This window comes from Pinus tabuliformis, chromosome 4_1 (genome assembly GCF_031772625.1).
Source record: "Pinus tabuliformis cultivar Carrire ecotype Pingquan chromosome 4_1, CPIR1, whole genome shotgun sequence".
Taxonomy (NCBI): Eukaryota; Viridiplantae; Streptophyta; class Pinopsida; order Pinales; family Pinaceae; genus Pinus; species Pinus tabuliformis.
Genome location: NC_142303.1, coordinates 550586048 through 550613368, shown reverse-complemented (window position 1 = coordinate 550613368; position 27321 = coordinate 550586048). Strand labels below are relative to the sequence as shown.

The 27321-nt window shown below is 37.2% G+C and overlaps 1 protein-coding gene across 1 annotated transcript in view; it reads left to right on the top strand.

The window, feature by feature from the left end:
- The first annotated feature begins 8547 nt into the window (after positions 1-8547).
- LOC149177017 (uncharacterized) overlaps positions 8548-27321 on the top strand; it is a 28204-nt gene continuing 9430 nt past the window's right edge. Inside the window, exons 1-2 of the mRNA XM_089421643.1 lie at positions 8548-8847; positions 9731-9780. Coding sequence (XP_089277769.1) covers positions 8548-8847; positions 9731-9780 — 350 coding nt within the window. The remainder of the gene's footprint in view (positions 8848-9730; positions 9781-27321) is intronic.

The following is a 27321-nucleotide window of genomic DNA, read 5'->3' as shown; positions in this document are numbered from 1 at the left end:
AGTTTGTATGGTATCAGTGGCTTTGCTCTCGTAAAAAAATTATCACTTGGGCAATTTTTATGGAAGAAATGACAGCACATTATGAGGATACAAAAAGCAACACTTTTTTTAGCCAATTGATAAGTCTCAAACAAAAGGGTTCAATGATGGAGCACATTGAGGAGTTCCAAAAATTGAACATAAGGGTAAAAGATATTCCAAAGGAGCATAGGATTGATGTGTTCATAGGGACTTTAAAGGATAATATCCAACATGATGTTTGCCTTTGGGAACCTGATTCATTAGAGAAGGCATTTAGGTAGCAAGAAAAATGGAAAGCAAAATTATGGAAACCAGGAAGCCTATCAATCACAACTATAAAGATGGAAGTGTTGCTGCCCATAGCCTTCCACAACATATAAGGTTGACACCACAAAAATTGGAAGAAAAAAGAGCAAAGGGGCTTTGTTACAGTTGTGATAGAAAATACACTAAAGGTCATAAGTGTGCTGAGAAGAAATTATTCTACATAGATTGTGAAGAGGAAAAAAAAAAGGAATAAGAAAAGTCAAAAGAAGATGATATACTCGAGGAAAAAAGCCTAGATAAAGAAGAAATGAATCTGACCATATCTTGTAATGCGTTGGATGGAATTACCACTCCTCAAACCATCAAGATAGAAGGACATATCAAGAAGAAAAAGGTAATAGTGTTGATTAATTCAAGAAGTACCCACAATTGTCACCAAAGTATTATGGTCCGTACATGGTGTTGCAAAAGATTGGTACTATGGCATACAAATTGGAGCTTCCTGCAGCTTCTCGAGTGCACCCGGTTTTCCATGTTTCATGTTTAAAGAAGGTTATAGGCCACAAGATCCTAGTTCAAACAATATTTCCAGAACTTGACGAGGAAGGAAAAATTATATTGGAACCGGAAGCAGTCATAGAAACAAGAACTCGACAGCTACGAAATCAATCCATTTTAGAGTATCTCATCAAGTGGAAGAAATTACCCGCTGAAGATTCCACATGGGAGGATGAAAAATTTATACAGAAGCATCCATAACTATTCAAGTGTTGAGGACAACACTTTTTTGAAGGAGAGGGGCATGTTAGGTCCCTATAATACTAGTGATGCCTACATTACTATTGTAGTTGTATCCCTTATTAATATTGTTGTGCCCCTATTGCCCCCATATTGTTATTACTGTTCCCCATAGAATCCCTCTATTGTTATTTTTGTGCCTTTATATTATTATTGTTAGGTTGGTTTGGTTATATTGTGACCCCTTAGACTCCTATATATAGAAAGGAGGTTTTGTCATTTGTATCATCCAATAATTGTTCATTTGTGTAATGTAAAGGAGGTTGCCCCCTCGAAGAGGCTGAATTCTAAAGCGTTCAACTATTTTTTCTATCTTTTTGTGAGTTGGTTTCATATCACTTGTAGTTGGAACTCCCTCTCAAGGGAAATTTGCATGGCCTTCTGCTCATCAAACTTGAGATCTCTCTGAACCACTGTCCTCCAACTGGTAGGAAAGTACACCCAATAGTTGTGATGTGTATCAGTGTACCCCACAAGTATCCTCGACTCTGTTTCCGAATCAAGCTTCTTCTGTGCATCCTTTGTCACATGGCAATATGCCGATGAGCCAAAGATCCTTAAGTGACCCACATCTGGTCTCTTACCGGAGAAAGCTTCCTCTAGTGTCCTCATCCCAAGTATGCGATGTGGGCTTCTATTTTGCAAATAGACCACTGTTTTGCATGCCTTAGCCCACAAGTGAAGTGATAGGCCTTGGTCATGCGACATTGCCCATGCTGCCCCTACAATAGTTTTGTTCTTCCTCTCGACCACCCCATTCTGTTGTGGGTCATGAGGTGCCATCAACTTTTGTTTAATTCCTTTCGCTGCACAGAAGTCCTTAAACTCTTGAGAGACATATTCTCCACCATTGTCACTTCTTAAGGCTTTGATCTTCTTCGCCGACTCTTTCTCGACCAAAACTTTGAACTCACAAAACTTTGTGAAAGTTTGGTCCTTCTTTTGCATGAAATAAATCCAAAATTTACGAGAATAGTCATCAATGAAAATCACATAATACCTTTTCTTCGTTGTGGATGCCGTCGAGAATGGTCCACACACATTAGTATGAACTCGCTCTAAGATAGTCTCTGCTCGACTGTCTTGATCATGAAAGGAATAATTGGTGTACTTTCCCAAGGTCCAACCTTTGCATGTGTAAACTTGCTCAAGTTTACCTTTGGGAAGTCCTGTAGATATTTGTTACATTATCTTCAAAACCCCATGATGCAAATCGCCCAACCGCATGTGCCACAACTCGCTGATGTCTTGGATTTGCACCAATTCTGCTTTTGTACTCAATGTTGCACAATCATCTACCTCTAGTTTATAGGGATTCTTCACCCGAATCCCTATCCTCTTGGTCTGACCTATGGCTATGTGTCTTAGGAATTCCTTTCCTTTAATGAAGACAACATCGTAGCCTTTGTCCTCCAACATCGCAACCGATACCAAATTCTTCTTCAATCCAGGAACATACATCACATCTATCAAGGTGATAGGAGGTCCGTGCTCCCTCTGAAAAGCAACCGTGCCCACTCCTGAAGCACTATGCCTTTTGTCGTCACCCATCTCTATGCACATCTTGAGGTCTTTATCCTCCAAGGTACTAAATAAAATTTTATCACCGGTCATCTGGAATGAGGCTCCACTGTCAAGATACTAGACACAACCCATCATCGATGACACCATGCATGAGATGAGGGTAAAGTCCATTTCGAACTGAGAGGCTAACACCTCACCTTCTGATCCTTCCAGGGATCCCTTCTTGGACTTCTTCGATGGGCAATTAGTCGCATAATGTACCATCTTGTGACAATTAAAGCATCTCACTTTAGACATGTCACCCTTCTTCCCTCCATGAGAAGAATTCAATTTGAAATGGGAAGCCTTCCCCTTCCCTTTCCTTGCCTTACTTTCTAAGGCCAAATTTTTTCATCATCATTCTTGGATGAAGAACCATCTCGTGTGCTCCTCTTGATCTCCTCTTGCATAAGATCCGACCACAGTCGTTCCCAATCCAACAATTTCTCCCTTCCATTCAAAAAAACCTGGTAGCTATTCCAACTCTTTGGAAGGCCAAGGAGAGCCGAAGGCTAACCATATCATCATCGGCAGTAGTTATTCCCACAGTGCCAAGCTCATCTCTGCAGGTGGTGAGCTTGTTCAGATATATGGAAATAGTACCGCCCTTCTCCATCTTGATTCTTCGAAGCTTATCCTTAAGCACCAATTTCCTCTGGTCGCTACTTTTCTAGTAGAGGTCCTTCAATGTCTTCCACATTGAACATGGAGTATCCTTCCCATGGAGACTCGTGACAATATGGTCTTGAACTCCCTCAAGGATGATCCATCTCGCCTTCGCCACACACTTCTTCCACTCAGCCAACAATGTGCATTAGTTGAAGCTGGCTTTAGGATTTCTTGATCAATGAATTCCTTCAAGCCATTGTCTTCTAATACAACCTCCATTCTATCTTTCCATGTTATGTAATTCGAGCTACCTTCCAAGGCATACTCGAGTCTCAAGCCATAGAACACCATTGGCCAACCTTGAAGTATGATATGAATTCGATTTGCACCTGCAACCTCGAACTTCAAACTTCGAATTCTCTTCTCGGTATACTGTTCACAGCTCTGATACCATGTAGAAATTTCCTACAAATCTCGCTTTAATACCATGTAGAAAATCTGATGTAGTTTAACCCAATAATGCAATATAAATAAAAGCAGAATATTATAACCTACTTCTACTATCAATTTGTGGAAGCTTAAAGATCGAGATGAACAATATAACCATAAGAATAAGAATCAATGCATAATACACATGAAAATACTTTGGGGAAAGCCTCAGCTAAAAACCCCACTATCTGTATTATCATACAAGGTGGGAATACATAGGAATCATACAAAGCCTTAGCTCTCACAGCTAGCCAGCTCTCAGTACAATCCTCATAGATGCTCACAAGAAATCAAAGCTTCTCTCCAGCCTTCCTCTCTGCCCTCCAAGCTCCTATTTCCTTGTGCTGTTCATCTGGGATGATTCTCCTGTTACCAAGTGTAACACTCTCTCACACACTATCAGAACTATGCAATCCTCAAGGAATGATTCCTTGACTGCATGCATGAGTTTTCTTTATAAGAAAACACATGCAACTGATAGTGCACTATCCTTGACATTCATCTCAACTGGTTCTTTCTCAGAATAGACATGCATGAGTTTTTAATGAGGGAATCTTTAGTTAACTGGAGTAGCACTAGTTGAATGCATGCATGCATCAACTGACTGTTAACTCTCTATTAGTTCCTCAAATAGTTTGGAACTAATTTAACTGGACTTAACTTAGTAAACTGAGTTAACTGATTACAACTCAAATATAACTCAATATTATCTCCTTAATTTAAGGGATAACTCTTGCATGACTTAAAAAATACTTCTAACTTGAATTTCTCCAACTAATTAATTCAAAATGAATTAATTAATTATTTCCAAGTAGCTGTTAAGACTAAATTCGATTTTAATTCACAATTTAATTGAAGGACAAATTAAATTGGAATATTCTTGTTGCCATATTTCAACACTTATGAGAGGGTGTGCATCGATATGATATGATATGAATTGGTTAAATCTAGTTGCATTGGTTGACTAAGATTCAATGATTGATTTGATGATTCTGTTGGTTCAATGATTGAATGATTTGATTGGTTTTAGAATTGTTGTTTAGTTTGAGCTTAATGATGGAAGTGGGTCTAGTATGAAAATATGATAAAATGTGGTCTACTGATTTGATGTTTTGACTCAGGTGGATCCAATATGAAACATTATGAAACGTGGTCCATAAGAGGTGTTGAGGGTTGGAGCCTTCAAAGAGGGAGTCACATCTTCCTTCCAGTAGTAATTGGAGAATTTGTGCAGGGGGTAGGAGCTTCCTTCCGGTAGGAGATGATAAACGAGATCAGGGGGTTGGAGCTCCTTTCTAGTAGGTTCTGGAGAATGAGAGAAGGTTGTAGCCTTCTACATGTGGGTATGAATCTATGCTAGTACAAGATTGTAATAATTTTTTCTTTATAATAAAAAAATGATAGAGACGACGAAAACAAGGTTTTCTCCCACATTGGGTTTCCACCTAAAATCCTGGTATTCATGTGTGTTGATATGTTTCTTGTGTTTTGATGATCTATTTGCTTCATACTACTCATGATTACTGTTTAATTAATGAATAATGAAGTATTGACACTGTTAGCTTTGTTGGCATTTGGCCAAAAAATGAATCCAAAATCACTCCCAAAGTCTCCAAAGTTTGCTTGATATCATCTAAAGATCCAAACAAGCGAGGGAGGAGAGCCTTTGGAGGGACAGAAATGAACTATCGGGAAGCTAAAACACTTCAAAATCATGAAAAACCATGTATCGGAGGCTTAAAACTCAAGAATGCACATTAGCCGTTAGATCTAGCCGATCAACGGCCCATATCTAAGCGGAAAATCACAAATCAGCAGTCGCAGGCAGTGGCAATCGGCGCTGGACACCGCCGATCAGTGATTGTCGATGATCGGATCGACGGGTTGCAATCAGCAGAGGCGAATCAACAGTATCGGCGCAAACAATATGGAAGTTGCGACTGCGATCGATGATTAAACGTGGACCGTCAATCACGTGCGCAGATCAACGGTCCATGTTACATTACCGGATTGCTATCGAGGGAAACCATGGGGTAGGGCCTTTGCATATACTTATGGGAAACCCGATAGTCGGACCCAACGACATTATAAATGATGTTTCATAAGATTTCAGGTCGCGCCAAAGCCATTTTTAATACATTTTTAATACAAAGGGAAATAGGGGCAGTGCGATAGCGATGGAACCCAGACCCGATGGGTTTTGGAAACGAAAATATATAAACTTTGAAGTCCGCAAAAGCCACTTTTTAATGTATTTCAATGTTTTTCGCGTATTTAAAAAATACAAAGAGAAGACTGTGGACAGGGCTTTCTGCGACTTGCAATGGTGACATGGGCGGACTCGAGAGATTAATAAACTATTTTTGAGGACTTTTGAAGTCCAAAATACACAGAGAAGGCGGGATTTATCATTGATTGCAACGTTTTATGTGTAAATACAGGAAACAGTCAAAGGAAACCTGTAAAGGGATTATAGAGGCAGAAGACCCATTCCATTACATGGCAGAGTCTGGGAGGCGGGCTCCCGGAAAACAAAGATTGGAAAGGGAATAAAAGGGCCCACAGGGCAACACAGCACAACACAGACACATCAACAAACATTTTGGGGCATCTCTGGCATGAGAGAGCTCCCAGACAACGCAACAAACCAACCAAAATATCTGAAAGCGATTACTCTTCTGTCAAAAGGAGAAAACCTATGAGCCATGCTTGCCTATTGAGGGAATCAATCAGTTAAGGGACAGATTAGACAGATTAAGACTATGAGTCTCTTAGAGCTCAAGAGCATTGAACGGGCTATAAATATATGAAAGTAAGATGTAATACGGGTTCAACTTCTGGAGATTATTCCTCCTCTGTTCCTTCAAGCTTCTCATCTTCATTCTAGCAATATAAGCTTCTTTTGCCATTATATGTTCAATGTCCATTCTCTTTGTTGTTTTATGCTTGCATTTGAACGCTTTGTTCATGTTTTCTTTGTGTCTAAGGCCAGATAACTATCATCTTATCTCTACTTTGATAAATTAGATTTGCAAGCTTCTTTGTTACCTGTAGCTAGCCATTCATATGTGGTCATATATGCATCTTTCAGTACAATCAGTATTCTCTTTTGCTGCCTGTAGCTAGTCATTCATTTATGTTTATGTATGCAATTTGCTGGTATAGTCAATATTATCCATCTATCCATTGAATTTATAAATTATTGAGCATTAGTGGTCTAAAGCCTTGTATTGGTGAGAGTGTTCATGCATGTCAAAATAGAGCTGAAATGGTTATCTAACTTGATCCAAAACATCATTTATTCCAATAGTTATGAGAATAATATTGAAGATTATATGTTACCAAGCATATCTGACCTGCAACCTAGGAGAGTTTCCTGGAGTGCTAACATAATTGGCGCCACTGCCGGGAGAGGAGATTCCCTGGGAGACGACATAGACCCAGCTTTGATGATGGACAAAGTCTAGGCACTTTTTGGTTGTAATCATCTATTTGGCAACTCTATTGAAGGACAAACCTCTTGGCGACTCCTCTTCATAGTTCTGGCTTAGTTTGTGAGGCATACTCAGAGAAATCCTCAGAAGGCACAAGATGATCTAGTACCTGACCTTGAAAAAATCATCAAATAGAGAAAGGCATTGCATAAAGGAGCTTCAGGTTCAGGTAAGCCTAAGAAATCTTCTATATCTCTTCAAGAAAATCCTGCAATAAAACAAATACATGTTGAGAGTATAGCATCTAATACTAGCAGTAAAAAAAACTCTCAGAGATTTATAAAGCTCCTTATTCTTTAGGTTCTCCTTTTGTTTTAAGCCCAAAGGAAACCTCACCTCCTATCCATCATAATCCCTTAGCCCGATCAATCACTCCTCAACCCTCTATCATTCAGACTTCCAGTACTCTTATAGCCACCACAGCTATGGCAGGCCCACAAGCACCTACCAAAATGGAGAGAATCATAACTGCTAGGTATGGACCTCTAGTACTGCCCACTCCTTTGAATGCCATGCCTACTAGAGAATATCAAAAGTATATGCCTAAGTTCACAGGGACTGAAGGTGTTACAGCTGAAGAACATCTTGAATCATTCTATAGTTATGTTGATAACCTGGAAATTAGTGAAGATGATGTCTGGATGAGAGTCTTTGTCCAGAGCCTAGATGGAGAGGCTAGAAAATGGTTCAGAGAACTGACCCCAATATCTATAGCTGATATTGAGGCTTTAGATGATGCATTCCTAAAGAATTGGGGGGATAAGAAGGATCTCCTCTATTACCACATTGAGTTTGGGAACTTAACAAGGGAAAATGGTGAGATGTTGTCTGATTTTAATAAGAGATTTAACCGCATGTACAGCAAGATACCAGCTGAAGTAAAACCCACCACTACCTCTACTAGACTCATTTATGCCAGTGCCTTTGATTCTAAATTCTATTTACTGTTGACGGAGAGGCGATGTGCTACTTTCGCTGATATGAAGGATGCAGCCTTGGAAGTAGAATCAAACATCATTGCTACAGAAAAGCTCAAAGGTAATGTTGAGAGAAGGAGAAAGAGGGATGAATCTTCATCACCTGCAGATCCCAAGATCGATAAAATGACCAAAATGATTGAGTCATTAGCCTCTGAGAACTTCAAATTAAAGGTCGAGCAGCACCATGGGAAAGGAAGAGTTCCTAACACCTTTGCTCCTCCAGATCCAAATCCATATAGAAGAGCAAATGAGCAGTTGTAGATTTTGCAAAGAATCAAAGATGCCAATGAAGATCAAAGGGTGAAGACCATTTTCATAACAGAGTCATGGAGGAAGAGAAATTTGAGGAAGATGATGTGATCCATTGTTTTGAAGACAAAGGCAGTGCCCCCTTTTTGACCTTTGCTGCCTATGAAAAGTCATTGTTCAATGACCAAATCAGCCAAGCGTGGGACAATGACGCTGTTCTACAAGCTGAAGATTATCAAAGATATAATCTGAGGTCGAAGATGAACAATGCCAAGGAAACCCCTATTCAAAGAGTTTTTGTCCCTACAATACATCAAGCTAATAAGCAGAAGCAACCGGCAGTGGATCCTATCATCCCCAAAGCTCCAGCTCATGAGGTAAGAGGCCTTGACAAGTCTCCTTCTCCTTTCAGTTTTCAATCAGAATTTCAGAAGTTAAGAATACCTATGTCTCTGATTGAACTAGTGAAGAATGAATCCTTCAAAAGATCCATCCTTGAGGCCCTTGAGCCTAAAGCCATCCAAGCCTCCACTGACTATGTAAATCTGCAAGATGACAAGCCAACTATTGTTCTTAGCCCCATAATTGAAAATTGTGAAGAAAACTCCCCATCATTCTATGTCTCTCTGAATATTCATGATAAAATGCTTCACAATTGCCTTCTAGACAATGGAGCCAGCCATAATCTAATGCCGAAGGCTGTCATGGATAAATTGGGTCTTGACATTACCAAGCCTTATCATGACTTGTTTTCCTTTGACTCTAGAAAAGTGAAATGTTTGGGATTAATCAAGGATCTAGCCATCACTTTGTCTCAGCTGCCCATGAAAAGCATGATGATGGATATTGTGGTAGCAGTTGTACCCCCCAAGTTTGGCATGTTGCTTTCCAGGGGCTGGATCAAGAGATTAGGTGGAACATTGCAAAATGATCTATCCTATGCTACTGTCCCAGTTTTTGGAGGTGAAAGCAAGAGAGGCTCAGTTGGCTTATACAATCAGTGATGAAAGGAATCCCACTAATCACCCCATCTATGTTGAAGACACTGATTTTGGAGCTTGTTTTCTTCAGATTGAAGAATCTCAGTTGGCCTCCATGCAGCTTAAAAAACCAATTTTCCAGATCATAGAGGAAGAAGGCCCACAGATCTGGGACATGTTCTTTGATGGAGCTTGCTGTAAAGAAGTTGCAGGAGTAGGAGTAATCCTTGTGTCCCCCACACAAGAATGCATTGATTCATCTTTTATATTAACTTTTTAGGTCACAAATGACACAGCAGAGTACAAAGCAGACCTTATTATTCAACAAGTGTACAAAACCTTCCAAGCAAAACATCCAAGGCTGAAAGCATACAGAGATGAGGTGAAAATGAGACCATATTTGCCTGATAATTTCAAATGCTGGAAATTTTTTGAAGTAGAGGATAAAATCAATAGGCTTTTTCAAGTATTTGATGAATTGGCTGATATGCACATTGACCAAGAGAAAGAAACCTTTCATAGAAAGATAACAAGGGTCAATTTTTAGTTTGGTGACTATTTTCTCAAAAGGAATGCATCAAAGGAAGGAGGAGATATTTTTGATGGCCCATTCAATGGGCTGTTCTTCGAACTTTATTTCAGTTAAGGCTTTCAATCCTCGGTATTATAAATATGTTGTTTTCAAGTTTTTATTTCATGCTAAATAGATTCCATGTCCAATGCAACACTAGGAGGAAGATTTGATCTTGTATTTTATAGGAAAGGCATTGTTCTGTAGTTCTTGAAATCTCACAGGCAGGCTTTCATCCCCAGAAGGAGCCAATGTTAGCTTTGTTGGTGTTTGGCCCAAAAATGGATCCAAAATCACTCCCAAAGTCTCCAAAGTTTGCTTAAGATCATCTAAAGATCCAAACAAGCGAGGGAGGAGAGCCATTGGAGGGACATAAATACACTATCGAGAAGCTAAAACACTTCAAAATCGTGAAAAACCATGTATTGGAGGCTTAAAACTCAAGAATGCACGGTAGCCGTTAGATCTGGTCGATCAACGGCCCAGATCTAAGCGGAAAATCGCAAATTGGCAGTCGCAGGAAGTGGAAATTGGCACTAGACACTGTCGATCAGCAATCGTCGATGATCGAATCGGCGGGTCACAATCGACAGAGGCAAATCAGTGGTATCGACGCAGACAATATGGAAGTTGTGACTGCAATCGGCGATTAAACGTGGACCGTCGATCGTGCGCGCAGATCGACGGTCCACATAACATCGTTGGATCGCTATCAGTGGAAACCATGGGGCAGGGCCTTTGCACATACATATCGGCGACCCGATAGCTAGACCCGACGGCATTATAAATGATGTTTCATAAGATTTCAGGTCCGCGCCAAAGCCATTTTTAATACATTTTTCGTGTATTTCGTTATATAACGAAATACAAAGGGAAATAGGGGCAGTACGATAGCGATGGAACCCGGACTCGATGGGTTTCAGAAACGAAAATATATAAACTTTGAAGTCCGCAAAAGCCACTTTTTAATGTATTTCAATGTTTTTCACATATTTCAAAAATACAAAGGGAAGACTATGGACAGGCCTTTTTGCGACTTGCGATGGTGACATGGGCGAACCAGAGAGATTAATAAACTATTTTTTAGGACTTTTGAAGTCCAAAATACACAGAGAAGGCGAGATTTATCATTGATTGTAGTGTTTTCTGTGTAAATACAGGAAACAGTCAAAGGAAACATTTAAAGGGATTACAGAGGCCGAAGACCCATTCCACTACATGGCAGAGTCTGGGAGGCAGGCTTCTAGAAAATAGAGATCAAAAGGGGAATAAAAGGGGCCACAGGGCAACACAGCACAACACAACCACAACAACAAACATTATGGGGCATCTCTTACATGAGAAAGCTCCTAGACAGTGCAACAAACTACCCAAAATATCTGAAAGTGGTTACTCTTCTGTCAAAAGGAGAAAACCTCTAAGCCATGCTTGCCTATTGAGGGAATCAATCAGTTAAGGGACAGATCAGACAGATTAAGACTTCGAGCCTCTTAGAGCCGAGGAGCATTATAAATAGGCTATAAATATCTGAAAGTAAGATGTAATATGGGTTCAACTTCTGGAGATTATTCCTCCTCTGTTCCTTCAAGCTTCTCATCTTCATTCTAGCAATATAAGCTTCTTTTGCCATTATATGTTTAATGTCCATTCTCTTTGTTGTTCTATGCTTGCACTTGTACGGTTTGTTCATGTTTTCTTTGCGTCTAAGGCCAGATAACTGTCATCTTATCTATACTTTGATAAATTAGATTTTCAAGCTTCTTTGTTGCCTGTAGCTAGCCATCCATATGTGGTCATATATGCATCTCCCAGTACAGTCAGTATTCTCTTTTGCTGCTTGTAGCTAGCCGTTCATTTATGTTTATATATGCAATCTGCTGGTATAGTCAGTATTCTCCATCTATCCATTGAATTTATAAATTATTGAGCATTACTGGTCTAAAGCCTTGTATTGGTGAGAGCATTCATGCATGCCTTGAGTGAAAACAGTGTTGAAATTGTTATCTAAATTGATCCAAGCCATCATTTATTCCAATAGTTGTGAGAACAATATTGAAGATTATATGTTACCAGGCATCTCCAAGCTGCAACCTAGGAGAGTTTCCTAGAGTGCTAACAGACACATTGGTTAGAAGATGAATAAATGATGAAATATAAGAAAAGTAGTTAACATGGTATATGTTGTTTCTATTCGTCACAGTCACCTAAATACGCTAGTTACCTAAATAATAATATCATATGAAATTAGAATAAGAAAAGAAAATTTGAAGTGAGTTTAAAATACTGATTCACCACATCGTCGCCCCCCCTCTCAGTATTTTTCCCAACAAGGGCTAATAGAGAAACACTTTTGAAGAATGTCCCACATAGGGAATTTTCCATTCATAATACTCCACATGAGAATCTTACCCTTCGGTTGGAATTTAGATTTCCAAACAATCTTCCACCACCATTATGAAACAATTAGATGAAGCTCAAAAGAAATAAAGATATAACTAGTTTTTGAGGAATATAACCCACTCTTAGCCCTGACCCAAATGAGTTGATCACCCCTATCCATTATACAAATAGGAAAAAAATGTAAGGCATTAATATAATTGTTCCTGTCTTCCAGGAAAGGGTCTGGGATTTCCATCTCAGTCGCTGATTTCTAGCCTTGACACCAAATAAAATTGGTAGTCGGGTCAACAATGTGTCCTAACTTTGAATAACCACAATCCCAAAGATAAGTAATTAACAGGGAGGGGAGAATATGTGCATGGGGACAGCCAGGCCAGGGGTCTTGTCAAAGACGACGTAAAGGCCCATGCCAACTTTCCAAATTAGACCATTGCATAGTTCTCCATATAACATGGATGTTTTCTTGAGGTTTGTTTGACAGACGCACCCAATCCTCCACCGAGAGAGGTGAAATTTATTTATTAGTTAAAACAATTTTCTAAACGCTCTATGTGGTAAGAAGTTGCCATCCACATTTTGGAGCTAGAGCATGAGATAATATAAAGATTTTCTTTAGGCCCCAATCGCTAAGGGCCTTTCATTTGGCTATTTTGTCCCACCTCATGTAGGGGAGGGTTACCTTAGAATTGGAGCCAAACCATAAAAAAATGTAACATACATGCCTTATGTGCTCCAGTGCACCTTTTAGAATCCATGCAAGGGAGGACCAATACATAGGAATTGCTTCAAGTACAAATTTGATTAAAACCAACTAACTTGCCTAAGAGAGCCATCTATGACACCATCTTTTAATAAATTTCTTAACCTTAGAGATCAACTAATTTCAATCCATGATTCTATAAGTATTTGATTTTAGGTGAAAGCCCAAATATTTGGGACCATCGTCAAGGTGAGATATTTTTATCGAAAGTAATATAGTGATTTGTTGGATTTCATCCTCCTCCAAATTTGAAACAAGAAGGGAGGATTTATGAAAATTTATCAACATACCAGTGTCATTCCCAAATAATGACATAATGTTCTTATATATTTCCACCTCGTGGGGGTCTCCATTACAAAAATTAAGAATATCATCTATATGAATAATAGATGGGATCTAGCAAGAAATCGAGTTATCAAGCACCCATAGAAATCTCCATTTTGTTTAGCTTCCTCCAAGAGCATGTTAAGACCCTAAATAATCAACATAAATAATAATGGAGAGAGGGAATATCTCTGATGAAGACCCCTCTAGACATGAATGAAAGGAGACGCCACACCATTGATCAACACAACAAAGGAGACCATTTGAATACAAATCATAACCCATGTTATGAAATCGAGGCTAAAACCCACATGAGTTAAAAATAATCAGAGATAGATCCAACTGACATTGTCATAAGACTTTGATAAGCCAAGTTTGAAGATAGTGCCTTTGAAATTCATCATCTTAAGGCTATGCAAACCTTCCTACACCACCCCAATTGCTTTGTGAATTTGTCTACCTTCAAGGAAACTAAATTTTTATTTAGAAATGGTGGCAGATTATCAGTTTATGACGAAGAGCAATCACCTTCATGATAACTTTGTAAACATCATTGCATAATGAGATGAGCCTGAAATCACCAAAAGAAGTAGGGGGGTCCACTTTAGGAACTAGAGATATAATTGTAGAATTTAATGCAGGAAGCATATGGCGGTTCTTATGATATTCCTCGACGATAGATAATAGATAATTCTCCAAAATTTCATAAAGACCCATGCATAATTCAATACCCCATCCATCTGGGCTAGGGCTCTTGTCTTTTTGGAAGTTGTGTTGAACAATATTTAATTCATTCTTTGAAACTTCAACCATTAGTTCATGATTATCCTCCTCATTGAGAAAATGGGGGAAGGGGAGAGCCACATGAATGATTTAAGCTATTATGGCCTCCTCTTGAGCTTTAAAGAGATCTTCAAAGTGGCAGACACCCAATAAGGCCAGATCCGAGAACATAGAAACATCCCTTCTCAAATGATCCTTTAATGGAAAAATTGTGTTTTCCATCTTACGAACTTTGGAAAATGCTTGGAATAATTTTGTGTTGTTATCCACACATTCGAGCTATATAGATCTACTCTTCAATCACCATTCAACCTCATGATTTTCCATAATTGTTTTCCTTCTCTTTTCCAACTGGAAGAGTAGGTCTCTAGATTCAACAGACTCATAACTTCCACTTCTTGTAATTCAATATCCCCAAGATTGTCATCAATCACCTTAAGTTTCAAAGAATTTGTCTGTTTCTTTACTGCAACTTTCTCCTTTGTTTTCTACTATATTTTCTTAAGTTTTTTCACAAACCGTTTTCAAGTCGAAATCCCTGAAAGTGGCAAGAAAGAAGACCAATGCTCTTTAACCATCTCCATGATGAGGCATCCTTCAACAAAGTGGAATTCATCTTGAAAGGGTAGGTCGTCTTACAAGTGGCACCTTTAATTTCAAGGAAGATAGTGGAATGGTCAGATTCCCCCATTGGTGCAGACCCATTATTTAATGGAAAATAATTGATCAATGATGGCTTCTGAAATGAAGAACTGGTCTAGTCTCTTGGCTATATAGTCCAGACTCAACCTCTTATTTCTATAGGTAGGCCATTGCTTCAGAGGCTCCACATCTATAAGGGATATATTAACTAAGCAGTCATGGAAAAAATCAACCAACAAATCGATATTTTCTCTATCCCCCAAGATTTAGAGGTTCCCATGGAGATGTTTAGGTCTCCCAAAATTATGGGAGCATCATGATTTAAGAATGTGCTATTGAAAAAATTCTCCCAAAATTGTCTTCTGTTTTTAGTAGGACCATATGCATTGAGCAATGAGAAAGAGTTAGACAATTCCTCTGAAGAAATTTATATACCAAGCCCTGCCACCATGATCCATGCATTAAGGAATTTGAAACTTTGACTAATCCATCCCACCACCAAACCCCCGAGTGGCCTGCAACATTAATACTTTGAAAACTCCAATCGTATAGTAGGTTTTCAAGAGATTGAGAAATAATGGGTCCAAGGCCTAGGGTCTCTTGGATGAAAATAACACTAGGGGATTCATATTAGATAAGGTGTTTTAGAGAGAGTCTTCTAGGGAGACTCACCAAACCACTACAAATAAATGAGAGAATTTTCATAAGGGCACATTTAAGGGGGCTACAATTGTTCTAAGGCCCCCTTGAATTGAAGCTTGTCTTCCCGCGACCATATCAACCTTGGCACACTCTTTCGCTTTGGTGATATTGAACTTCTTACCCTGACCCCAAGAATTTGGGCAAGTGATCTAAATTTTACCTAACCCTAAATTAGAGGGTTTTTGAAAATTACCATTTGAATGAGGTTAGAGGTTGTATGAACAAGAATCATCACCCCACTGGTAGGATAGAGAATGTGAGGGGGTGGTAACAGGTGAGGATAAATCACATTGAGGTAAAGAAAATGAGAAAAGGCTCGGGAGGGAGAAGTAGATGAGGTGGGAAGATATAAAGGAGAAACCCATAAAGATGAGGGTGAGGGGAGACTATGATTATTATCAATAGAGGGAAATATATAACTATCATGAGAAAAAACAAAGGAGGACGTAGGAAGGGGTACCTAGAACAATATGCTCCAGGGGATCCAAAGAACCACCATCCACATGCATAGGATCTAGTTGAGGTGTAGTTGTTGTGGATACCAGCTCCTCCGAATGCCTAGGAGGAATACCCATCTCCCCACTAGAAGAAGGCATCCTATTTGAAAACCTCACATTTTCCCAAAATAAATTCTCCTCATCTGTTGATGCTGACTGAACCATTGGGAAATGTTTTACAAGGTGACCATACTGATGACATTTGCAGGAACGGATAGGAACACCTTCATAATCAAGATCATGAAAAAACACTTCCCCACCTTCGAGGTCAATTTCTTCAGGAATACCATCCTTGAGGTCCACTTTGACCAGAATAATATTAAGAATCCTTAACATGATATATGAATAATGATGAGCCAAATATGTGCCTATAGTGTTTCCAATATCTTGAAATATCTCATCCACCCAATAGTCTAATGGCAGACTCGGCAAATGAACCCAAAGGGGTACAAGATCCAACAGCTCCTTGCAAGCATTAAATAGCGGTGACCAAAATTTAGATGTAACATCAAACGAATGTATACGCAAAATCTCTCTTTGACAACTTTTGCATCCCCTGAGTCCGTAGATTTTAAGTAAATCCACTTCTAGTTGAGTATGAACCAAGGGAGTAATATCATGATTGGGCCACTCGCTTAGGGTTTGAATTACAAAACAATGGCCTTGAACCCTTCCTATGAGCGATGTTTTGGTCATGACCACAACCCTCTCAATACAAATGTCACCCCCAACGCCTAAGCCAACTTAGGGCAAGATTTATTACGAATGCAATAAGGCTTCTTCGAGCTAGTCCTAATATAATTAGAATTATTGATGAGATGAAACCTCAAGCTAGGTTTCGTGGGGAAACCCCTAGATTGAGTCGATCCAGCTTGAGATACGAGAGCACTGTTGTTTTATGGGGTTAGTGCCGATAGGATTTGGAAAATGAAAACAACTAAATTCCGGCAACGAAACATAGGCATGATTAAGCACTTCCAACATGAAACCACTTGTGAATCCCATAATAATATCAAAGCCAACCGAATCTTGAGATCCCCATTAGATAATGTAATGGAAACATTTTAACTCCGTGAAAATAAAATAGAAGTAAAAATAAAAATAATTCTACTTGAAAACATTTTTACATGGTCAAAATAAATAAAAATAATTTAAAAAATAACTTTAAAATATTCACCCATGGTATGAAAATCCATGGTATTGACAGATGTGATTCATGTGGAATATATCTTATTTAAAGGGGTAAATTAAACTAGCTTAGCTTCATCTTAACTCTAGATCTACCAAGTGTCTAGAGGGATCAAATCTCTTGAGATGCAAATATCTTTTAGAGTGAAAACATATTTGATCCCTCTTGGTCCTTGGTAGATCTGGAGTTAAGATGGATCTAGGTTGGTTTAAACAATTACAATGAGTTTTTTTAAAGCAATCAAAATATAGTATTATTTTATGGATATCATTGTAATCTCCAATAAAGAGAAAGAATAAAAACTATTTAAAACCTCCAACAACCCAATTTTCCATAATAATAATAATAATAATAATAATAATAATAATAATAATAATAATAATAATAAAATTGTTTTACCATAAGAATTATAAGCCTAATGAGTAGTGCACATGTGGACTAATGATTAATGCACATGTGGACTAATGATTAATGCACATGTGTACGATGATGCATTCCACCATCTACAAAAGAACATAGAAATAACATTATTTTTTGTTAAAAAAAATGAATGCATACAACTTATTTAGCATTGAATTTACAATAATAAGGAATCATACCTGCATTGAATCAATTTTGATCCCTATTACCTATTGCCATGTATTCATAATAAGTAGGCATAAAGAACACATGTAGGTGATATGCAAGTGGTAAATGCAAGCAAGCAAAATAAGGAAAAGTGGAGTAGTAAGTGAGAAGATATGCAATAGGTAATAGCGGTGGAGAGAGAAAGGAGTGAGAAGGGAGAGATGGAGAGAGAGTGAGGGAGAGAGGAGAGGAGGGAAGAGAAATAAGAGGAGAGGATAGAGATAGGGAGAGAAGGGGAAGGGAGAGAGATGGAGACATAGAGATGGAGAATAACAGGGAGAGGAGGAGATAGTGATAGAGTTGGACAAAAGAGAGAGAGAGATGGAGAGTGATTTGGGGGGGAGATAGAGGGGGGTGCGAGCTAAGGGATAGAGAGGAAGGAAGATAGAGATTAGGAGAGAGAGATGGAATTGGAGGGGGCAGGAGAGGGAGGGAACAAAAAAAACATAGAGGGAGAAAGGTGGAGAGAGGGGGGGTAATAAGGGAGTCATGGAGAGAGAGTGAGGGAGAGAGGAGAGTGGGAGGTTATAGAGAGAAGGATATAGATAGAGAGGGAGAGAAGGGGAAGAGAGAGATAGACAGAGAAGGGGAAGAGAGGGAGAGAGAGTGTGTGTATGTTTGGGGGGTGAGATAGAGAGGGAATAACAAAAAGACACAAATACAAATATTGATATTATATAGTATTATATAACCAACCTAGATCCATATTAACCCTATAACTATCAAGTTCCAAGAAGGATCCAATCTCTCGAGGTGCAAACATTTCCTCAAGTTTTGCAATAGAAAAAAAGTTTTCACCTCGAGGGATTGGATCCCTCTCAGCGCTTGATAGATCTGGGGTAAAGAGGGATCGAGGTCAGTTAATATGACATTAAAGTAATTTTATTTGATATTATAGTCTTAACAATTAAAATTTCTCTTCAAATTAATTTCAAATTGGAACTAGATCCAATTAGATTTAATGAATAGATTTTTTAAAAATACATATAATAATTTTTTTTATTAAAAAATATATTTTTAAAATTACAAATTATTAGAGATAAATAATGCAAAGTTGGCTCACCTATACACCATGTGAGGATGAAGAAGCGTTTAAGGAAGGATAACCTTTCAACCAAACTTTAACAACCTTTTAATCCCCTATCACTTGTAAGTTTAGGTTGCTTGACACAATTAAGATGACTAACATAAAAGAATGATTCATATTATTGTAGTACTTGTTAGTTAGTTGTATTTTTGTTCTTAGAATAAATTAGTAAATCATGTTAGTCATTTTTAGTTGTATTACTTATTAACTAGTCAAATATTTTAATCCACGACTAAATTAGTGATTTATGTTAGTCGTTTTTAGTTCGGTCACTTAAGATTGCTCATTTTTGTAGTATTTCACTTGGAAAAGATGTGGTGACTAACTCTTTTAGTCACCTAATCACTAATTTCTGATTTTCTACTAGTGTATTGATTGCAATAGGAGGAATATGAAAGAGAAATATTACAATTCTTTTGCTCCCTTTTTGGGTCATATAAGATGTTATACTTGTAACAAGTATGGGATTTTAGAAAAAGAATGTAGGAACAAGTCAATGGACCTCCACAGACAACATGACAATCAATTAGATAAAAATATTGCTTCCAGATGACTTGAGAAAGATGGATCCACTAGTGCTTCTCATAGTAAGCACAAAGAAGAAGAACAATCAAGGTGTGGTCTTACTCTTTGCTCATTCAAAGATGAAGAATAATAGTACATAGACAACAGATGCTCTCATCAAATGACTGGAGATAAGGACAAGTTTGAATTTCCCAAGAAAAACAAAGATGGTAAGGTGAATCTTGGAAATAGTGCTCCAGCAAGAGTTATGGGAAAAGGTAGAGTCAAACTTGAGAAGTATGCAAAAGAAGTTGGTGCATTATTCGTTCAAGAGCTAAAGAAGAATATTCTAAGTGTAGGTCAAATGGATGACAAAGGACGAATAATTATATTTACATCAACTAAATGCAAAGTTATAGATGAAGAAACTGGAAAAGTTAGAGAAATAGGATACATAAATCCAAACAAATTATATGTGTTAGCATAGAAGAATTCAGGCAAGAAGTATAGTTCCTCTTCCTCTTTAGATTCAGAATAAAAGAAGATAGTTCCCATTGTAGTCTATTTTGTTTAAAGCATACTTCTAATGGTGACTACAGAAGTGATGTGAGAGCAGGTGATGATTATCAAGTCCATAGGATCACTGATATATGATCTCAAGGGGAGATATGCATAAGTATCTTGGTGATTTTTGAGACTGTGAGCTCGAATATTCCACAGTCTGTATTTTTATGTCGTCTATGTTTCGAGTCTAGAACAAGACTCATCCTTAGGACTGAATCTACAAATAAGAGAAATGAGAGTTATAAATATGATCTGCTATGCTGCTAAGGTGGGGAGCCGACCAACTCAAGATGAATAATCACTTTTTTATTTAAACAAAAATTTTATTTCAATTCATTTTTTATTATTTTGACATTTAATTAATAAATTATTTTTTAATTTAATTATAAATCTTTTTATGATATTCTATTTTATTTTAATAATGATTTTTATAAATTAATTCTTTAATTTATTGCTAATATATTTTAATAAAAGTTATATTATATTCAATTAATATAAATCTTGATATTATTAAACTCATTACTAAATTTATGTTTTAATAAGAATTTATCCTTTCAGATTTTTGTAATAAATTTTTCATACTTCTTTAATAAATTTCATTTTAATTAAATTATAAATTCTTTTTTATTTTTGATTTATTTATTGAAGAGTAGTATTAATTTATCTCTTTACTAATATTTAAATATTTGATTTTTATAAACCTATGTTATTAGTTTATTGATAATATATTTTAATATAAATCTTAACTATACCTAATTTCAAATCATGTTATTAGATTATATAAGGAATATTACTTAATAATACTTAATATTATTATTAGGGGTAAGAGGGGTAGAGTTGGGTTAACAAAGGATTGGGTCAAAGAAGGGAGGGGGTCAAAAGGGGGTAGGCCTAGTAAAATTCTTGGTGATAATTCTGTAGTTTGGTTTGATATTCATTTGGTGATGCTTATACTGCTAACATTGCATTGACGAGCTAACAATGAACAAGAACATGCATGATATGTTCAGGGGGAGTTGATGTCATGAAAGGTTCAAAATTTTACTTTCTGTATGCGGATACTATGAAGGACAATCACGTATATAATGATCTTTGACCTAGACAGTCGTGTATGTTTTTCTGAGATGATGAAACAGTGAGAGAAACTCAAGGGGAGTTTCTGATATGCTTCAATCAGTTATTATTTGGCTTTTTGGTTCTAATATTGACTTGCTGCAGACTATTAATAATGCATAGGAGTAATGGTTGGTTCATGATGATTCATGAGATGCTGCAAAGTGTCATTGTTGCTTTGGTTCTTTTGATGGATGTGTTGATTGATGAGTTGGATATAATTAGATTTGATGGAACAGGTTTAGCAGGAGCATCTTCTATGCTTCTAATAGTGCATTGTTGGCATTATGGTTTCTTAAGAACTTCTTATTGCGTGATGGGTTTATGATGAGTACATATCTTTGTTGATGTTTAGTTGTTTCTGTTGTTATTGGTGAAGATACATAAGCCGTTGTCATTATGTCATAAATGATGCATGGGTTGCATGTGGTGAAGTTATGGATGATGCCTATATATTACTTGAGCTACATTTAGAAAAGTTATCGTTGTCAAACATTGATAAAGAAGATACATACGTTATGTTCATTATGTATATGATAATGGTGAATGATGTTGTTGATCATATTTGTGATGATTGAAGGTTCTCTTTGTTTGCACACATGTTGTTGATGCATATGATGATGTATATGCTATGTGTGAAGAGAGCATGCTGATCTTGATGATATGAGATCAAGGAGATGAGTTACTAACAAAGCTTGATTGCACAATCTTATGCTACGATTGGTTGATGATGAGTTCATGATTTACTCACTATTGTTGGCATCTCTCATTGATGAGAAGATATATACAAATTGTTGTCACTATGTCATGGGTTATCAATGATGGATGGATTGCAAATAGGGATCTTACAGATGATTACTTGAGTTTCATTTTGATGAAGTTGTTTATGGTGTGATAATTCTACTTGATACACTTGAAGTATATGTTATGGTCATTATTAATGTTGAACGTTCTCCTTGTCTTTAATGGATGTATGAAGATAATATGATGGCATTGATATTTCTTCCTCTGGATTATAACTCTTCCTATATGTGGAAAAGACATGTTACATGAAGTTAAGGGGATTTTTATTTATATGTTGTTGCTACAACTGCTTGGTGATGCTTGGAAACACTGCACATTTGGTCACATATTGCTGACTACATTGTCCTACATAATGATGACGAGGAAGTCCATGTTGTTGTGATTATATGTTGATGTTGCAGGTTCCTATATGGTATATGATGGTTTCTGATGACTATCATGGTCTTGTTACCTCACTAATGAGGTCTATGGTTTTGGTTATAAATGTCATAATTCTCTTGATGTAAAGGTCATGAAAAGACCCATGATGTAACCATTGTAATATTCAGTCATGTATGGGCTATTGAGTCATGCTTTGAGACATTAATGTAAGTTGGGATCAAGTCATTCCTTGTATGTAATCCCATTATTTTTGGAAATTATTGTAATGTTGGGTCAAATATGTAACCCCATTGTGTTCGGTGATTGACGTAATCATGAGTCATTGGCGATAGGAAATGTACTATTTGATTGACTCCTAAAGACTCGAGCTTTTATTGCATATATTTAGATTTTTTTTAGGATATGCTCAGGTGGAGCATGGTCAATATGAAAATCAACCCTACTATGATTCTCTCTACAAATGGGGAAAGAAACCTTCCTTCAAAATTTTTCAACCCTTTTCGCTTGATGTCAAAGGGGAAAAGAAGCTCAGTGTTTGAAGTAGAATGCTTGGTGAGAAGGCTTGGAAGAGAAGCTTGGTGTATTTTCAGATGTATTTGCAAGTGTTTACAGGTGGTGACCAAACATCAAAGTGGTTGCCATCAAGTCCAAATGGGGAGATTGTTTACATTATGGCTAATGTGTTTTCATTGATGGTAACCTATTTGATAAAGATGTCAACATTGTGATAACGAGATGTTTATACAGAATAATATAGATGCCACAACTGGTATGAACAAAGAAATGACAGTTCAAGTGACAGATGGAAGGAAAAGAAAAAGTTTAAGAAAATATGTGTGGGTCCTATGAAGCAAGATTGCGTACATACTCAAGAATTAAGAAGCAAATTCACGTACATAATATGCACCATGGTAATTTGAATACCAGGGGTCTTTACCATGGTATTAGCCCATAGTAATAGGTGCATCAACGATTATTTGATCCCAACAAAGAATACCAATGACATTGATTATGGAGTGGCTTAACGTATTGCCTAAGGTAAAAACTATATAGGGAGATGGAGATCAAACTGTTCTGAGCGTAAGCTATGGGTTATTAATGTGTAATATGATCTGAAACAACTGTGTAGCAAGGAGCATGGAAGACGCTTAAATATGATATATCTGAATGAATAGTAATGAATATACTTTCTTGACCTATTTGTGATTATAGCTAATAATGATAGATCTAGGGTGATAATGATACTTTGATATGAATGTGTGACAATAAAGCTAGGGAAGTGTGTGTTGGTGTTGTAGTGAAAGTATGATTCAGTGATTTTAGATTTGTATGTTGGTTTTCCTATGAAATGTCACGTACATACACAAATCATATTCTAGATAGTCGCGTATATATTCTACAAAAGGATTTCAATATGCTCAGAATCATTACGTGGGTGTTATGTATGATAAGTGTGTACATATGCTGATATGCTTTGTGAAAGTCGCGTATATATACTAGGGTTTTACAATATGGCTTTTTGATGACATTTGATCAGTTCTATTATGTTTGTTTTGGTTTGTTGATGATGTCTTTATCATGATAATCTATGTTTGACAGTACTGGTTGGGTTGAGTTGGTTATGGAATGAAATGTTGATTAGTGATGATGCTATTGTGTTGTGATCTATAATTGGCTCAGTGATCTGTGATTGATTCAGTATTTGGTTCAGTGGTTATTTCAGTATTACAGTGATTCAGATTCAATTGTCATTATTCTGAGATCTGTATGCAACTCTTCTTCAGAGGGATCACATACATACGTTGGTTTGCTTCATAGAAGTAGCGTATACATTCTGACATGTGTTTGATCAAGGTTTTCAGTTATAGTAATTGGTTTCTGTGATGAACATTATATGGTTTGATATACTTATGAGTGGGTGTGCATTGATATGATATGATATGAATTGGTTTGATGCATTGGTTGACTAAGATTCAGTGATTGATTTTATGATTTTTTTTTTTGTTCAATGATTGAATGATTTGATTGGTTTTAGAATTGTTGTTTAGTTTGAGCTTAATGGTGGAAGTGGATCCAGTCTGAAAATATGATAAAATCTAGCCTACAGGTTTGATGTTTTGACTTAGGTGGATCCAGTATGAAACATTATGAAGCATGGTCCACAAGAGGTGTTGAGGGTTGGAGTCTTCAAAGAGGGAGTCAGAGCTTTCTTCCAATAGTAATTGGAGAATCTGTGCAGGGGGTAAGAGCTCCCTTCTGGTAGGAGATGATAAACGAGATCAGGGGGTTAGAGCTCCTTTCAAGTAGGTTCTAGAGAATGAGAGAAGGTTGTAGCCTTCTATGGGTGGGTTCCTGCATACTGTTATGAGTCCGCACTCGTACAAGATTGTAATAATTTTTTCTTTATAATAAAAAGAAGATAGAGACGACGACAACAGTGGTTTTCTCCCACATTGGGTTTCCACCTAAAATCTTGGTGTTCATGTGTGTTGATATGTTTCTTGTGTGTTGATGATCTATATGCTTCTTACTGCTCATGATTACTGTTTAATTAATGAATAATGAAGTAATGACACATTGGTTAGAAGATGAACAAATGATGAAATATAAGAAAAGTAGTTAACTGGGTATACATTGTTTGTATTCATCACAGTCACATAAATACGTTGGTTACCTGAATAACAATATCATATGGAAATTAGAATAAGAAAAAAAAATTGAAGTGAGTTTAAAATATTGATTCACCACATCACCGCCCCTCCTCTTAGTATTTTTCCCAACAAGGGCTAATAGAGAAACACCTTTGAAGAACATCCCACATAGGGACTTTTCCATTCATAATACACCACATGAGAATCTTAGCCCTCAGTTGGCATTTAGATTTCCAAATGATCTTCCACCACCATTATGAAACAATCAGATGAAGCTCAAAAGAAATAAAGATATAACCCGTTTTTGGGGAATATAACCCACTCTTAGCCCCGACCCAAATGAGTTGCTCACCCCTATCCATTATACAAATAGGAAAAAAATGTAAGGCACTAATATAATTGTTCCCGTGTTTTGGGAAAGGGTCTGGGATTTCCATCTTAGTTGTTGATTTCTAGCCTTGACACCAAATAAAATTGGTAGTCGGGTCAACAATGTGTCCTAACTTTGAATAACCACAATCCCAGAGATAATTAATTAATGGGGAGGGGAGAATATGTGCACGGTGACAGCCAGGCCAGGGGTCCTGTCAAAGATGACCCAAAGGCCCGTGCCAACTTTCCAAATTATACCACTGCAAATGGTTTTAAAAGTATTTAAGATAGCTCTCCATATAACATGGATGTTTTCTTGATGTTTGTCTCACCAACATACCCAATCCTCCACCAAAAGAGGTGAAATGCGTTTATCAATTAAAACAATTTTCCAAAGGCTTTATGTCGTAAGAGGTTGCCATCTACATTTTGGAGCTAGAGCATGAGAGAATATAAATATGTTCTTTAGGCCCCAATCGCTAAGGGCCTTTCATTTGGCTATTTTTTCCCACCCCATGTAGGGGAGGGTTACCTTAGAATTGGAGCCAAACCATACAAATTTGTAATATACATGCCTTATGTGCTCCAACACACCTTTTAGAATCCATGTAAGGGAGGACGAATACATAGGAATTGCTTCAAGTACAAATTTGATTAAAACCAACTAACTTGCCTGAGAGAGCCATCTGTGACACCATCTTTTAATACATTTCTTAACCTTAGAGATCAACTAACGCCAATCCATCATTCTATAAGTATTTTATTTTAGGTGAAAGCCCAAATATTTGGGACCATCGTCAAGGTGAGAGTTTTTTTATCAAAAGTAATATAATGATTTGTTGGATTTCATCCTCCTCCAAATTTGAAATAAGAAGGGAGGATTTATGAAAATTTATCAACATACCAGTGGCCTTCCCAAATAATGAAATAATGTTCTTCAATATTTCCACCTTGTGGGGCTCTCCATTACAAAAATTAAGAATATCATCTATATGAATAATAGGTGGGATATAGCAAGAAATCGAGTTATCAAGCACCCATAGAAATCCTCATTTTGTTTAGCTTCCTCCAAGAGCCCGTTAAGACCCTAAACAATCAACATAAATAATAATGGAGAGAGGGAACATCTCTGATGAAGACCCCTCTAGACATGAAAGAAAGGAGATGCTACACCATTGATTAACACAACAAAGGAGACCATTTGAATACAACTCACAACCCATGTTATGAAATCGAGACTAAAACCCACATGAGTTAAAATCAATCATAGATAGATCCAATTGACATTGTCATAAGCCTTTGATAAGTCAAGTTTGAAGATAGAGCCTTTGAGATTCATCATCTTAAGGCTATGCAAGCCTTCCTATGCCACCCCAATTTCTTTGTGAACTTGTCTACCTTCAAGGAAACTAAATTTTTATTTAGAAATCGTGGCAGAGGATAGGTTTATGACGAAGAGAAATCACCTTCAGATAGCTTTGTAAAGATCATTGCATAACGAGAGATAGGTTTGAAATCACCAAAAGAAGTAGGGGAGTCTACTTTAGGAATTAGAGATATAATTGTAGAATTTAATGCAGGAAGCATATGGTGGTTCTTATGAGATTCCTTGACGATAGCTAATAGGTCACTCCCCAAAATTTCATAAAGACCCATGCATAATTCAATACCCCATCCATCTGGGCTAGGGCTCTTGTCCTTTTGGAAGTTGTGTTGAACAATCTTTAATTCATCCTTTGAAACTTCAACCATTAATTATTGATTATCCTCCTCATTGAGAAAATGGGGGAAGAGGAGAGCCACATGAATGATTTCAGCTATTATGGCCTCCTCTTGAGCTTTAAAGAGATCTTCAAAGTGGCGGACACCTAATAGGGCCAGATCCAAGAACATAGAAACA